Below are 17,124 nucleotides of genomic sequence, written 5' to 3' on the forward strand. Positions count from 1 at the left end.
CTTAATAATATTTCTTTCTGAGTATCTCCGAAACTATATAAGTAAGGTATTTATAAAGAAATAATATACTTTTAAAAAAGGCAGATATCTACTTTTCAATTAAAAATGTCTACCTCGGTCTTAAAGCTTTCAAAGCTTCGCAATTAATATCTGTGGCACTATTTACGCTAAAACACAAAGTTTGCTTAAGACTTTAGATATTGATCTAACCTTTTTATATATCATTGAATAATAAAATTCCACCAAGAGGAAAATGTAGAAAAAGGCATTGCTGAGATGTGCTTAAACAAACTAATTCAGCCTTAAACATTATGTTTTGTCACTGAATATTCTTGCAGAAACACATATAATATTAATCTATAGTGCAAATGTCTCTTCTTAGTAAAAAACAAGTTTATGCGGAAAGTGTCGTCCGTGATTAGCCTGTGCGGAAAGAACAGGCTAATCTTGGACAACACTTGACCCACATGCATTAAACCCCTTTTTCACAGATATATAGATATATGCTTTCGTCAATAAAACAGAAGTATCTATTGTTGTTGTAAAAATGCTACTTTTTAAAATACAAATAAGCTTTGACAAAATACGTATAGATACTGTTAGTGTACACTTTCTTAATGCGTGAAGTTTTTATAATAAACAGTGTGGCAATTCGCCATGTCGCAAATTACCCGGGTCCGAAATTTGGCATAAAAGTTCAACTGTTTCGATTTTTTGAAAAATAATTATCATATATTTTTCCAAATACTTTATTTTTCGCAGTTAATACATTGAATTACTTTGAACAGACACATGACAATCTATGGTTCATTTAATGGTTATTTTCATTGTCAACCTCCAGATACTTTGCGTTTGACGCATACTCTTTCTAACTTCATAATTACATTATAAAACATGATAAAACACTCTTCACGCAAACATTAACTGTCAACATCAGTTTGAAAAGGTGCATCCAAATTTTGACAAGAGTTATGAATTTACCCTTCACAATTGGACGTCTAACAGTGCTACTATTGTCTTAACTTGACGCATCTGACAGGCGAGAAGGCAATACGAAACCGTATAATAAGGACACATTGTGAGATGGTATTAATTTTCGGTCATTTTCGTAAACGCTCGGTTACTTCCGTCATATTGATTATTTCTTTGAAGATATGTTAATAAAAAAAAAGATTTGTGGGGTTTTTGTTGACATATGACATTCGTTATTCATAAAAAATAATTGTTAAATAAAAATTAAAAGATTTCAAGTATAACACGTAAATGACAAAGCTCATTAAATTATGTAAAGTTAACCAGGACATTTACGGGGATTGACGGAAACATCCGAAGCCTACGGGGATTTGAAAACGAGTCTAGGTTGTTGGAAGATAGTTAGGGAGAACGGTCCGATATTTGTTAAGATAAAAGGACACTTTTTGTGTAAATAAATACATGCACGTATGAAGTAATCCACGACTTGAACTATTTTCGGAGTTCGTGGTTCAGTATTAATTAAGCATTTTTGTTTCGGACATACAGTGAATGACTGGACAAGACACTAAGATGGGAAAATCTGTAGTGATCTCCATTTATGGTAAGTTGAAAGAATTTATTTGTTGATGACCAAGATTCTTACAGGTATACTAAATATTTACTAGTATTACTGTTGGTGTTTTTTTCTGTTCTTCTTGTCATCGGTACTGTTTGTACGCCGTCAGAAACTGTTGTAATATTTTATTATTAGTTGCATCTCCGTAAAAAAGGAAAATGTTTCCGAGTACATCCGATTAAAAAATTGCTTCATTATAAAATTCGACTTTGAACATAATTGTTTTATTCAAAATCGGTTATATTTACCAAAGGAAATTAACTCTAACATCTCTACCAAATTGAGCTTGAATTCTTTATAGTTTGTTTTTCATTGGGTGACTTTCCGAAAAAAGATTGCTCAGAAGTTATATATACATACAATGTACTACAGAAGTTATATATACATACAATGTACTAATTATATTGCTCATGAATGGATCATTGACTATTTATTTCATACAGATGAATTAAAATGCACGGGAATATAAAAATATTTTAGGAAAATATTGACAGCATTTTGCTTCAGACACATAACATCCGCATCTGGAGACACATAACATCCGCATCTGGAGACACATAACATCCGCATCTGGAGACACATAACATCCGCATCTGGAGACACATAACATCCGCATCTGGAGACACATAACATCCGCATCTGGATTTTTAATGGAGATCTTTACGACCAAATAGGTCACAAATCACAATGACATATAATGTTTTTTACAAATCATAAACATTTTCTAACTGTTTAATAAATCTTTTTTTCTCACATTTTTCACAAATCATAACATTTTCCGCATTGAAACCAATTACATTTATCTTTTACATGTGCAAACTGTAGAATATCAGTCGTCATATACTTACCGTAACTGCAAAGAAATGGAGGCATTGTATAAAAAATGTATTCGGCCAAAAACCTTACAAAAAAGTGTGCCTGGGAGGGAAACGATCTCGGTTTTAACGCATTCGCAGATTTAAGAAAAACTTTGTCCTGAAGCGGTAATCTGTGAAGTATGATATATATTTCAGTGCTTTGTAGATGAAATTACAATCACCATAAATTGAAACGTAAATGATTAGTATTACTGCAATTTAATTTCAACAGTAGTCGTGACTTTTTTAACCCATTCATGCCTAGCGTCCTGAAAAAAGGACATTGCAAACAGCGTAAACCCAGATGAGACGCCGCATGATGCAGCGTCTCATCTGGGTCTACGCTGTTTGCTTAAAGGAATTTCTGTAAGAATTGTTTTAAATATAGAAATAAATATACTAGACATCTCTAATTTTGGAAATAAATTGATCCAACTTAGAAGGATGGGAGAGTCCACTAGGTATACATGGGTTAAGCGGGATCAGAAAACTGGAGTTTTACAATCGCACAAGCTATACGAAGTACCGTAATGTTAATGAAGACTTTTAATGACCATTGCAAAATGGACAATCCACTAGAAACGTTGTGTCTGTGCATGTATTTCGTTTCTTAAATAAATATACCAAATGTGTCGAACAAATAAATAAATATATAACTTAATCATGTTTTAAACATATCTATATTCAAACGAAAAATGTATATGTTTGAGTACTTTGGACTAGTTTGAAATACTTTTGGCAAAACTATTGGGCCGTGCTCTGTGAAAAAGGGGTTAAATGCATGTGCGTAAAGTAGCGTCCCATATTAGCCTGTGTAGTCCGCACAGGCTAATCAGGGACGACACTTTCCGCCTAAACTGGATTTTCGCCAAGAGGAGACTTATTTTAAATGAAAAATCCCATACAGGCGGAACGTCCCTGATTAGTTTGTGAAGACTGCAGAGTCTAATCTGGGACGACACTTTACGCACATACATTAAACCCCCTTTTCACATAGCTCGTTCCATATACTGAGTGAAACAAGACCGGTGAACCAACATTATAAATACCCATATGAACATCAGTAATTGTCAAATAAAGGGCCGCCGGGTATAAAAAGGTTTATCTCTCCTGTTGGTGTAACTGAACAAAGGGGGTAATCACGTGATAGTCAAGATGGCGACCTCCATGACGAGACAGGTATTCTCGCCGTTTAATACCGTTTATTACTTGTGTTAAATTTGTGTATGACGCTCATTTTCCAGCCATATCAGTAAAATATTGATTGTTTATTTCGTATTAACATTCGCTTTATAGATCAACCTCACTCCCTGTGAATTTTCTTCGTGGAGCTACAATTAGGTCATCCCGCTTAGACATTTTCCAGCGGGTAAAGTCGAGATATAGAGCGAATATTAATACAAAAAAAAGTTTTTTACTTTCTTGCTGATATTGCCGGAAAGTAAGTGTCATCTGAAAAAATGCACGTAATCAAGGGTATACAACGGTATAAAATACCTGTCTCGGGATGGACGTCGCCATCTTGGCTATCACGTGATTACTACATATGTGAAGATTTACTGTGTGTGTATTTGAAACGTCTTCAAAGATTTTTGTCTATACATATGTTTTATAAGTTTAAACCCATGATTCAATTATTGAAAGTCAATACATGTTTACAACAATACGCTCGTAAGAGTAAAACCTCGACCGGATTTTAATGTTTTGACTGTATTAACGGTTCTTGTTAAAGTATCGGGACTTTTAATTCATTAACAAATAACGCCGCTGAAAATGCTTTTAAAACTAGCCCTATATAACTGTTGTTACTAATAAAGCTCACGTATGCGAATGTGTTTCTTCAAGTTGTCACGCTTGACAAGCGTCATTACGACAAACGTCTATGTCATCTTTTCTGTCATCTATAATATCATTCCCAAAGGTGTGGAGCACGTAATTGTTAATAAACTTTGTCCAGTTATTTGGCTATTTCACGATGATATCACGACAGTTTATTTGTGGGCATAACATTTATTGCTGCTTTGGTACATTTGTATTGCAATAAAATGTCAACAGTTAGCTGCAACTATGTTAGAATGACGTTAATTATATACTAACAAACAGTAATAATATACAAAAATATACAATTATCCGAACTTAAGAGTTCTTTGTTAAATTATAAACGCCATCTGTTTCCGAAAAACTGATTTTCCTTTTGAGCTTTCATTATTACAATTCACTGGATATGGAGCTTTAAACTGCTTTTTTTGTTATATTCAAATATCTTAATTAAACCTAAGTGTGTCCCACAGTATGTTTAGTGATCCATAATTGATTAATGTAGGTGTCACTTGTCAGTCATGTATCTTTTTATGACACACGTTTTGAAGTTAATCCAAATATAGCAATGCTATTTGCCTATGACACGTTTATTTGAGGCTAATTGAAATGACATACACGTTACCAGTGTGTATAGTGTGATCCGGTTTTATATTACCCCCTGTACATATTGTATTCACTTTTTATTATACGACAATTTGCAAAATGACCGTTTTGTGGGAACGCCCGAGCAGGCGTGCTTGCGGAAGGGTTGCGGGATACATTTGTCCGGAGCATTTTTCGTCCATCATGTATAGATTCTTAAATAACTTGGCAGAAATAATAAGCATGTTAAGGTGGGGTTACGCACATTAGAATCAGGTACCTAGTTCAAAGTTAAGCAGGCAATTACACTTTGTACGTAGCCTTAAATTGTCCAGCATAAATTAGGTTTTAAATAAATTATCGGCACGTTTAGGCGGAGTATTGCGCAAAATAACTAGGACACAATGTTCAATGTCATATATAAATGTTGAAGGCAAATTTAGTACACATTCAGTAAACAAGACCATAACACTTGCCCGGAATATAAATGTGCCCAGCACTAAGAAATATAATAAGCGTCATTAGACGGAGGACATTAACAAAGTTTCTTGTAGGTCCAAGGTCGATGTCAACAGTGAAATTAAAGAAATAGTCCTCAAGCACATATTTCTGTGTTTAATTTTGCACACCAAAAATGTTTTTCAAATAACCTGGCATAAAATATTAGCAGGATATAACATAGTTTCAGGCACAAAACCTAGATCTCTTGGTCTAAGTTGAACTTCTTAGTTCAAAGTCAAACTAATGAAATCAGTCATCAGGCATTTTTACATGAGCATAACAATGTCCTTTTTAGATAAGTTGAGAAAGCGCTTGGTGTAATAAATAAGCATTAAGGTGTCGAGCAAATGACCCAAATCAATTGGTCCAACATCAAAGTCGTAATTCAATGTAAATAATCAAAAACAAGATATGTATTCTAAGCACTATCTTTTAAGAATACCTTTGTCCTGAATGCTTGAATTTTGAACAGAAAAACCAAACCAATTATTAAAGGTCAAGATCATAATTTAATATAGCAAATTCACATGTAGGAAATGAGCTCTGAGCTCTCTGCACAGGACATAACTTAATAGCGCAAAATAAACAAATTTGAAAAATGATAAGCATAATAAGATGGTGTATGGCATGTAAAAACATCGCCCATAATTATAAGCTGGTATATGGTCAAGGTCACTTTTAAATGTGAAATTTCAAATGGATGCAAATGGTTTTATCATAACAAGGTGAGATGCAGAGTTGCGCGAAAAAAATCGCCAACGTAATTTTAAGGTCAAACAAATAATTATGGGTTAAAGGTTAACTTTAACATGGAAGGATTTTCAGATAAATTCGCAAAAGTGATGACGATTATAAAACAAATGTTCATCATGCGCAAAATAGTATCCCTAAGTCCAAGGTCACAATTCGATGTTAATTGTCAAGTATACATACTTCCCAACAACTTACCAAAAAATATAGGAAATATAACAGAGAGGTTTAGACACAAAAAGCAAAGGTCCAAGGTCAAGGTATGATCGAATATTATATGATACATTCAATTACGACTTGATTTTAGGCCACAACAAAGTAGTCTTAGTGCTTTATATATATCGTTCAAGAGTTTATCACACTTGCTCCAGATGTTGAAATGCGTTCTACCCTCGTCAAAGATTTCAATTCTACCCCTTATTGCCAACAAACACGGTGGTTCACCTTTCGTTTACAGTTATGGTCTATAATTAACTCAAATTAAATCGTAAATATGGTCATATTTAAACAAAAGCTATAACATGCTTTCTTTGTTATGCAACGATAACTAATACATTTGTCTTGCACGTGTTACACTTTTTATTGGCTTCCTATTTATCAAGTGACCAATCCCTTGTTTAGTCTCCATTAATCTGTGTTCCTGTTAGGTTTCGCTAAAATTAAATATGTTGATCGTGCAAACAAATGCAATTAGCAATTTCAGCACTCGTTGTCATGTCATACGATATCTGTTTGTCTCGTCCAAAAGAGTCTTTCTGTAAACTAAAAAAAGCTTACTTAGTTTCGAAACTCTCAAACTCGTTAAATTAGATATTATATAAAAATTAAAATTCGTGTCAGTTTCTGCACATATGAATATAATTACCCATGCAGTCATCGCTATACTTGTGAAATTTATAATATCATACTTCAGTGACTATATTGTCTTGTCGACATTTCATACTTTTGCTATGTTTCTGTAACAAAACAGCTCTCGCAATGAAGTCGTCTGCTAATTAATTCTGGCTTTTGCTTGAGCTATACTTACAAGTTGTAAATTACACAATTTCTGCCAAGTTATGTGGTTGCTGTCGTTTTCTGTTACGAAATTGTTGTCAAATGAATTGCATATAGCTGTTAAACTAAGTGTTTATTCATGAATGGTCACAAAAAACACGTTTTAATCAAAATTGTGTTTCACTGTTATTCTACAATCACCAAACAGTATAAACAATTGCTTATATTTGTATTTAAATGTATTTGTCATCTTAAACTGGTTTATATATTTAAGCTGTGTTTGATTACAATCTAGTTGCAAGTTTGTTATTTTGATGTTATTGTTTAAGTATTATGTTGTAAATCATTTTGCATGTAGTCAAGGCATCGATTTGTTAACATTAGTTAAAATATATCATAACAATAATAGTATGTTTCTTACTTTTTACGATTATGTTTATGAATGCCCTAATTAAATTAATACTATTGTTTCAATTAGTCTTTAAGAGTCATTTCGAGTATCTCAATGAAAATTTAAAATAGAGTATTATTTAGTAAACATTCATTTATATTTATCTGTGGTTAAACCGTTTGTCGCATCGGGTTTGTCTTAATTGTCTAATTCATTACGTTGTATTGAAAATTATATCCCAACTTAAGTGTGCGCAAAAATATTTACTGAGAAATAAAGTCCACAACACGTAAACTTGGTCATGTAATACGTGCAAACAATGAGTATATGGAAAGCGAAAACTTGTGTAGCATGTACACCATTGTCTATGTCACATGTTCACAATAACAGCTTCGTGTATTTATTAACTGTATGAAAATGGTCAAAGAGTTTTTACTTATTGTATTGTCCAAACATAAATTTAATAAATTTTTCAAACAATCTGAAAGTTTATTTAAAGCAAGACACCACTTTCCGCACACACAATGCAAACTACGCAATACTTAAATTTACAGAAAAAAATTTATACTTGAGACAACGCCTCGAAACGTTCAATCCAGAATATATATGGTTTAACCCGATATAAAAGGCATGCCTAATCGTGCACTTACCGAATCTGTAATCAATAAACAATTATTAATGCTTTGGTCGTCGCCTTCGAATGGCCAATACAAGGCATTGTAGTTTAAAAGCGACCGTTAAGCTATGCAACAGTGAAACAAACAGCCTTAATCAGTTTTATGATTATAACAGTATTGTATCTTTCCAAGTATTTGAATATGTTTCTTTTCTATTTTCAGCGCTCCTGGTTTTGCAGATTGGTAAGTGGTTCAATCAGTTCCCAATATTTACTGTTTGACATTCGTTTGCTATTAGTGTTTCCGTAGTGTAAGATTACTGTTTGACATTCGTTTGCTATTAGTGTTTCCGTAGTGTAAGATTACTGTTTGACATTCGTTTGCTATTAGTGTTTCCGTAGTGTTAGATTACGTTACGTTTAGTTCAGATGTTTAAATGGTGGTGCCAATAAGGTCTTAATTGTACGAACTAACCATTATTCTTATTTTGTATATAATAAGCAATGTATCAAGACACATCAAATAGAAGTTTCTAATTTCAAATGAAATAGTGCATTGGTCTACCTTATAATATACATAAAGAGATCCTAAGTACGCTTTGCACATTTGAACAGTCCCAAAGTATACCGAACAGTCAGTTTATCATACGTATACATTGCTATAGACCTGAGACTATTGTGTTTGATCAGAGTAGTAGAATTTTATAAAAACAAATATGTATACACATCATATTACGTTATCCCTTTTGTAACTTGGAATTAACTATTAAGTCATCTTTACGAAAACACGAAACAAACACTTTGAAATTCAGCTGTAATACATGTTAGACCCAACATTCAACAAAAACAGCAAAATATGTATTTAACAAATATTAAGCAACAACGCTCAAAACTTTCTTACTAACACGGCACACTTCATAAAAAATACTCATTCCCGCAAAATTGCAACGTCTTTTTGATAACATGGTAATATTTCCATAAATATATGGGCGTGGTGGTAAGATAAACAGAACAAACAGGTTACTTTCTTATCGTTTTGTAATAAAACATGCTCGACACGAATAACAAATTGACTCGGCAACCCCCGCCGTTATTTTATTTTGGGCCCCATTCGATATATTTCAAAACGCTATGACATTAACCTGTTATGCTCTATGTCTATCGTATGATTTTTCCATTACCAGCCAATAAAACAACACGGAAGTGATCTTTTTTATTGATACGGTCACATTTAATACCATGGGCGTGTTATTACACGTCAATCATTATCTACTCATATAGGCATAAAAATCATATTTGATTCACGTTAAAAACGATATGCTTGCACATAATTTATGGCGTACTAATGAACGGGTCAGTAGCATGCCACACATTTTGTTTGTGACTCAATTCGTGGAAATTAGCATTAGCATAAAGTATACAACTCAGTCAGATTATACACTTCTCTGAACCAGTCGGTTGACTTAAATACCGAGACAGATATTTCTGCTGAGCGGTCTCGGAACAACATTTAATTATTTAAGTGTTTTGTCTCAAAAGGTTTCTGTGTATTACATCCGAACGTTTGTAAACTCAATGAATAAACGAAACATCTACTTATTTATTCCAGTTTATACATTCATTTTTTTACAGATTCATAGTAAAAGTTTTTGTTTCTTATTTATCATAAAATTCTATAATTACCACTGAAGTAACTTACGGCATACTCAAAGTAGGCTACGTTTTCCACATTTTATTATGCAATATATATAAGCATAAATATTCCCATGGGTAACCCAATCACCTCGGTTTATTATCGATTGTAAATGTTGTCATTGCTACCTTTCCTGTGATTTATTTTTATTCGTGGTCGACAATTATAACAACAAGTCAATTATTTATTACAAAACTATGAATGGGCTTTTAATACAATCTACAACACCTTAATTTAATTCACACTGAAGTTGTCAAATAATGTTTGAATAAGGTTTTGTCTGTTCGTTTTATTCAGTATTGCTGTGATATTTTTTAATGAATTTTTTTTGTTTCCTCTATGCTAGTAACACATTTTATTAAATGCAATTTGGGTGTTAATAGGTAAATATCAGTGATTTAAAAGCGATAACTCACTGTTTCAAACAGTGAAAAATAACATTGAAATGTATTGATAATTGCCGCTGTTTTACAGTTAATGACGTCGTTTAAATTTCAGCGAAATATCCAGTTTACTCATTAAAAAGTAAAATTAACGGTGGTAAAACATGACATAAAAAGAAAGTATGTTTGTTTATGGTAGATTATCGATTTTAATTAACTCATGATCATTGAAAATACATATTTTATCTGATCACTCGTGAATTTAAATCGATAATCTACCGAAACCAAGAAATATCATCTATATAATCAACTCACCTTTTCCTACTTACACACAATTGCTATTCAAACCCATTAGTACAAAATTGGTCAGTCTTTCTGCTGTAAACACTTCCATTTTATTATCGCTGATCATCGCTGATTTATTCATGTTTATAACTCGGCGTTAAAGAACCAGTCAATTGATATCAAATACAAATGGCTAGTGATAACTTTGACTTTGATTAGTTTGTATCCACATTAAAAAGTGATTTACCAAAATTGATATTCTTTAAAAAAATTCTCTGTACTGTTGTTTTAGTGCAATATTAAGGTCGTTAAACATTTCGTCCATACAAAATCATCGTGTGCTCAAAAGGACGTTTTTGAACTTGAAATAATAATATATTATGTAATTTTGCGCTAAATACAGATTTTTATCAAATACCTAATTGAAAACATTAAAAAAGTTATGTTGTATATCTGTATCATTAATGGGACTCGGATATAAAACGTAAGTAAGTAAGGCTAATTATTTGTTTATGGGGTTGTGATGATCGATTGGTTTTATTGACCATGAAGACATTTATAGTTGGGATGTCGTCGATGGCATTTATTGCTGGAGTGTATCTTATATCACTGCTTGATATCTTTTTTGAATTTTGAAAATAATAAAATAAGTCAGCTGATAAAACAAAATAATTTTCGTCTGCGAATAGACAACGTCATTATAGGTTCAAATAACAGTTGAATAACAATTGATTGCGGTTGAAAAAACAAGTTGCACAACTAAGAATAATATTCGGACCTTTCAAATTGTATTTGGTTCGTTAATCACTCGTCGCCAGATATGATATACATGGTTATAATATAATTTACAAGCTATTTGTACTTGCTAGTGGCTAAGTTTACTCCATGATAAATCTATTGCGATAGACGCAATAATAACTTGGCGACTAAGCATGGCAGATTTATACAAATACCGTCACGAATACGTATAAATCATTACAACAGGGCCTGAATATCCAGACTGAAGTAGCTAATGTGTGGATTTGTCACAGAACGTGCCTTTTGTGACATTGAATTGTGTAATTTTAGTAAAACACGTTATAATCGAGTACAGCCGTTGTGTACAAATATTGAAACTGGTTTATTCAATGTGTCTTTTATTTGCAATGTTCTCAATACATGTACATAAAAACTAGATGTCTGTTATAGGCATAGCAATTAGTTAAATATCGTAAAGGAAGTTTGAATGGGTACACATGTATATAAAAGTCACTATTTCGGTCGGTCTGTTTATCTTAACATATTTTTATTTAATGTGAATTCTTCTTTTTTTATAAATTAACTTGTGTATGTATTATTATTTGCTCATTACTTTTTTCTCTGCATCAAAAGCGGGGAACCGAAGAAACACTCTCAGGTATACCTCGCTATTGAAGTGCAAAATAAGTTATCTTAAAATGTTACGGCCACTAAATTAATTATGTAAAATATTCGTGGTTTTCTTTACATACAAGATGTGAAGTTACCAAACAAGTTTCACATTTTGTAACATAATTACACTACCTATGATATGATCATAAACAGTTTTGACGGCAATTATGTAATAAATAATAATTGGTGAATGTTCTAACAAGCAAAGCGCCCTTTGCATGTTTTTTTCATTATCTTATAAATCAATTATGTGTCGTTGTTGTAAGAATTGTGTACAATAAAGTATGCACCTAATTACAATAACTGATGACATGTCTGATCTTCCTCGTTAATGTGTTTTCATTTTGAAATAATTGAATAATTAAAAGGTTTTGTTGTATTATAGTTGCGGCCCAAGGACCGAAAACAGCATGGCAGGCCGGCGGCGCTGGTATGGGGCTCGGTATGTTACATTAATTTGTTTTCATCGGTTGATAGTCTTTCCTACCCAATCATAAACAACAATCAACATTATCCATACATTTGCACTTAAATAATGGACGTAAATTTCACAAAAAGGGCACTCACAAATGAATTTCCTGTGAAATATAACGCAATGCACCTGTCCATCTGTACACTTTAGTTACACCTTACAATATACTAAATAGTTACTATGTACCGCATAATTACGATTTACCACCTAGTAACAATGTACCCCATAGTGACATTTTATACTTATGGTGATTGTTGTTTTTCATTACTACCTATATTTGAGACATTAAATTAATGATATTTGATTTCATCTCACTTGATAAGTTGCCTTATTGAAGTGGTATTTGATTTCATCTCACTTGATTAGTTGCCTTATTCAAGTGGTATTTGATTTCATCTCAAATGATTATTTGCCTTATTCAAGTGTTATTAGATTTCATCTCACTTGATTGGTTGCCTTTTCTGATATAGACTTGTGGAAGGGAATAACATACATAATATTGAGATGTAAATTCAATACTAAGCGGACGAATATAAATACACACAGCTCTGTTGCAAAGCGCAGCATATCACACGTTTCCTGATATGTGTTTCCTTTAGCACATATTTCGGTTTCAAAATGTATAAGTATATTTTCTGAGCACGGACTAATAAATATGATATGCTATGTTTCTCAGTAAACACGAATGCAGTGGGCAAGACCGTTAATGAAAAGATGAAAAACGAACAAATCCAAATAAGTGTTATGTTTGTATGTGTGATACATTTTGCAGTTACACAACTTAAATTATTTCAATATATATATTATATGATGTGATAAAAAAGAACGAGACCAGTGCCACTGAATAGAGTACTGTCCAAACATTGGAGTATTTACACATATGTGCAAATTTGGTTGTTAACGCTTTTTACATTCAACTTCGTATTTCTGAGAAAAGATCCACCGCTATTATCACTGAAGACATGTTTTGCATACATGTGAATCACTTCTTGTGTGATATATTAGTAATACATCAGGTACAATACAACGCTACCATTTGTATTACGTTTTAGAACGTTTGTCAGCTTGCAAAAAAGTTTTGCCTATAACAATTATGTAAAACACGCCTTTTGGAAAGATTATAAATTAGGTTACATAATGCTAATTAGTGCAGATAACAAGGCTTCGTAGTTCAACAGTAGAAACTATCAGTAGAATTTAGCCGGCTGCGTTTTGCAACGGGGCTTACACGTGCACGTATTCGTTTCTTTGTCTAGAAACCACACCGTAGAAATGTTGCTTATTATGGAGAACCTACACTGGTTAAGATGTATATATGTTGTAAAAAGATACCTCAAGACAACTTAAAATCTTATATGGGAAAATGTTTATGCACACCTTGAAATTGAGGCACAAATAGTGTATATATAAACCTAGAAACCGATTCCGCAACATTATCAACAATATACATATGTAATTCAACATATAATCCGCATACTTTATCCTTGATGACCAACCTGAACTTTCGGTTGTTTTGAATTAAATAATTAATGGTCGGATATATTTGATAAGAAATTTAAAGTGACAGTATCGCGGTAATTATCGATAATGTGTTGAATTGTTTTGTTCATTTGATTTGGAGTAGATACTTCTATGACTGAAGCAAAATATCTTCAGCTTTGTACTCTGCGCAACAACATGGCGTCGTAATGACGTCAGCATAATTTCGCGCTGCTAAATCTTAGACCACGTGACTCATAATAAAGGATAGATCTCACAAGTTAGAATATGTTAATAACAAAGTAAGGTTGTCTTGCTTACAAATACTTCTAATTGTGAACATGTTAACATTATTTATTCATAATTACTTTAGCGAAAAACATATTCGTTCAATAATTCATGCGTTTTGTATATGTTAAAGTGCTAAGTACAGTGGGTGGGGTTTATGCATATATATTTTGGGATCACGTGGTTTCGAGGCTAGCAACTAAATCCAAACGCATCCCGCAGCATGTTGCATATGATGATTACTATTAACAAGATATTGCTACTAAATATGTTTAACGGTGTTACTGTAACTTTTTGTCAGGGATGTCAGTCTTATAGTTCAAAAAGTTGTTTACCTTAATGATGGATTACTAACGAACTAGTATTAACATGTTCGGTTTCCACGAACAAGTTATGTTTATTTATTTGTTTTTTTAATTTAGTTTTTTATTTATAAACTATTTTTATTAATTATTTCATAAGTAGTAGTTTTTGTAATTAAGTTTTCATATTTAAAGTGTCAAAGTAAATGCAAGATATGTAATTTAGTTGTGAAAAGGCTGCATGATTATCTGCGAACATACATTACAACGGTAAGGAACATACTTCTATTAACTATCTATAACAAATAACTGCACTTAGGAACTTGAAAGATCGACAACTCTCTGAAAGATACCTAAATTAATTACGTATACAATTTTAATTTGAGCTGCAAATGTAAACTATATCTTATGTAACGATATTTAAAGCAACATTTCATTCATTTCAAAACATCATCGTCATTCATTGACTAACGCGTGCTCAGCTCATGTTTGCTAATAATATTTATCGTTTATATTATAGTCTAATTTATTAATAGTTATTATACACCTTTAAATAGTTGTGTCATACATTGCTTATTAATTTGCCAATACATCGTGTTTATCATGGCATCGTATCCGAAATAGGACAAATATGAGAATTAGTAATTTTGAAAGCGCATGCGCACAAATAAGTGCTTTGAGTAGTGTCTATAATGAATGCCCATGCGTGATGCAAGCTTTGAAATCTCTTCGATTTTTCTGTGAATGTATTTGCTTGCAAGTGTGCTTTTATGTTTTGACATCGTTTTGTTCACTAGAAAACATGCAGGTAATGATACGCTTAAAAACAGCGGTTAATAGTAAATGCATACCTGTTCTGCTTTTAAAGCTGCTTATGACTAGCGCGCGAAGCCATGTTCCTTGTCGTGTGCAATTAACGTCATTCGAGACGTAATTTTTCAGAAGGGGTGCCTGTAAGTTTAATGACAACAAACATGACATCAGACGGTAAGTTTTGGGCCGTGCTTTTGCTTCATGCATCACTTGCTTGTTAGGCCTACAGGGGCAAACGCATCCCTAGTGATTTACAGGCTAAATGTTACACGATGCTTTATATATGAATGTTGCTTTGTTGATGTCTAGTAATAAGAGCTCGTCGAGGCGGAGGGAAATGATGTAAAAATCCAGAGTTGTCTGTATAATTTCGCAACGTGTCATGTCACTGCATTGTTTGTTTATACTGTTTAGTTTGTAATGTAAAGTGGATCTACAAAGCTACGGATCAGCAGATATGTACATGTTCACGCCACGCTAACCATTAACTAACAGGCACAAAAATGTATTTGACGTAAATGTTGGGCTTCCCTGTTCGTGACGTCATAATTGTTTGTGACGTCATTGTTTTCTGTCGCTCTAGGAAGTTCAGGAACGTCTGTGCACCCACAACTAGTCCTGTCCAATCTAATGCGACAGGCGGATAAAGGTAACTGGTGGCCAACCAGTCTCCATCCTCTTTAATAAATGTTAGATCATATATTTCACAAATAATATCTGTCACACAATCTTTGATGATGGGTTCTTATTTTGGTACCTTACAAGTCACAAGCGTAAAGACTAGTATTTTCATGCGTATTATCTTTATTCAAGTTCTTGTGAAATTCAAAAATCCACAAAGATTGTGAAAAAAAAAAACTGTAATAGGTGAAAAGGTTAACTAATTTATCACAGTTGAATTGAAAACCACGGAATTCAGAAGTGAACAGTATTATTGCAGAAATGTATGTTCTCACGCATCATGCATGACCTCTCCAACTGTTTGCGTTTCGCTTTGCCGCTTGTGTGTTATCCGATTCCGTATTCACCAACCCATGCTAAAATCATAAGGGAAACAATAATAATGGTTACCAAACCGTGTATGCCATCCGTAAAACATTGGACTCTAAGATGGTAAAATAAGAATGACAACTATAAAGATGACAATTAAAATTTAGCCTAGTCAAAAACAGACTTAAATTAAGTTGACACTTTTCCGATAAACTGACATACTTAAAATTATAAGGCACAGCACAACAACCAACGCACAACAATAATACAAACTTGATTCAATGCACTTTAACGTTTATTGCAAAGCATTGAGACGGATTGATTTTATTTTAAAGAGACTGTCAACAACGAATGACTAAAAAAGAAAAGTTCATAAATACCGTGTTAGTTTATATTGATTAAAATAGCACGACTGGTATATTACATTACTCGAAAAAAGTTCATATTTTCACTACATTCGGTAATAAAATTTCGCGATGTGAAATCGAAAGTACATCGCGAAAATAGGGTGACATTTCGATTTACACATTATAAATAACGCATGTAGAATGATCATTTTATATATAAAATATAAACAATTCACTATGCATGCATATTATGCACTTCTTGGTTAACCACGTGTTGATGATGATCAATCTACAGTCGTTATTTATAGTTAACTGGTAGTTACTTGGTAGACATACCCAGTAAAATTTATTACCAAATATACAGAAAATATGAAAACTTAACAACTTTTTTTCAAGTAATGTAATATACCAGTCGAAATATTTTAATCAATATAAACTTATAATTGTAAAAAATACGGTATTTTACAACTTTTCTTTTCTTCGTCGTCGTGGTTGACAGTCCCGGTGTCAATAATCCTGTACAATAACCAGGATATTTCTAACATATATGATAATAC

General features: G+C 32.7%; 1 protein-coding gene across 1 annotated transcript in view; it reads left to right on the forward strand.

Moving 5' to 3' along the window:
* Positions 1–1,357: 1,357 nt before the first annotated feature.
* Positions 1,358–17,124, forward strand: part of LOC127869453 (nascent polypeptide-associated complex subunit alpha, muscle-specific form-like) — a 99,606-nt gene continuing 83,839 nt past the window's right edge. The window contains exons 1-3 of the mRNA XM_052412061.1: positions 1,358–1,576; positions 8,329–8,349; positions 12,262–12,318. Coding sequence (XP_052268021.1) covers positions 1,525–1,576; positions 8,329–8,349; positions 12,262–12,318 — 130 coding nt within the window. The 5' untranslated portion in view covers positions 1,358–1,524. The remainder of the gene's footprint in view (positions 1,577–8,328; positions 8,350–12,261; positions 12,319–17,124) is intronic.

This window comes from Dreissena polymorpha, chromosome 2 (genome assembly GCF_020536995.1).
Source record: "Dreissena polymorpha isolate Duluth1 chromosome 2, UMN_Dpol_1.0, whole genome shotgun sequence".
Lineage (NCBI taxonomy): Eukaryota > Metazoa > Mollusca > Bivalvia > Myida > Dreissenidae > Dreissena > Dreissena polymorpha.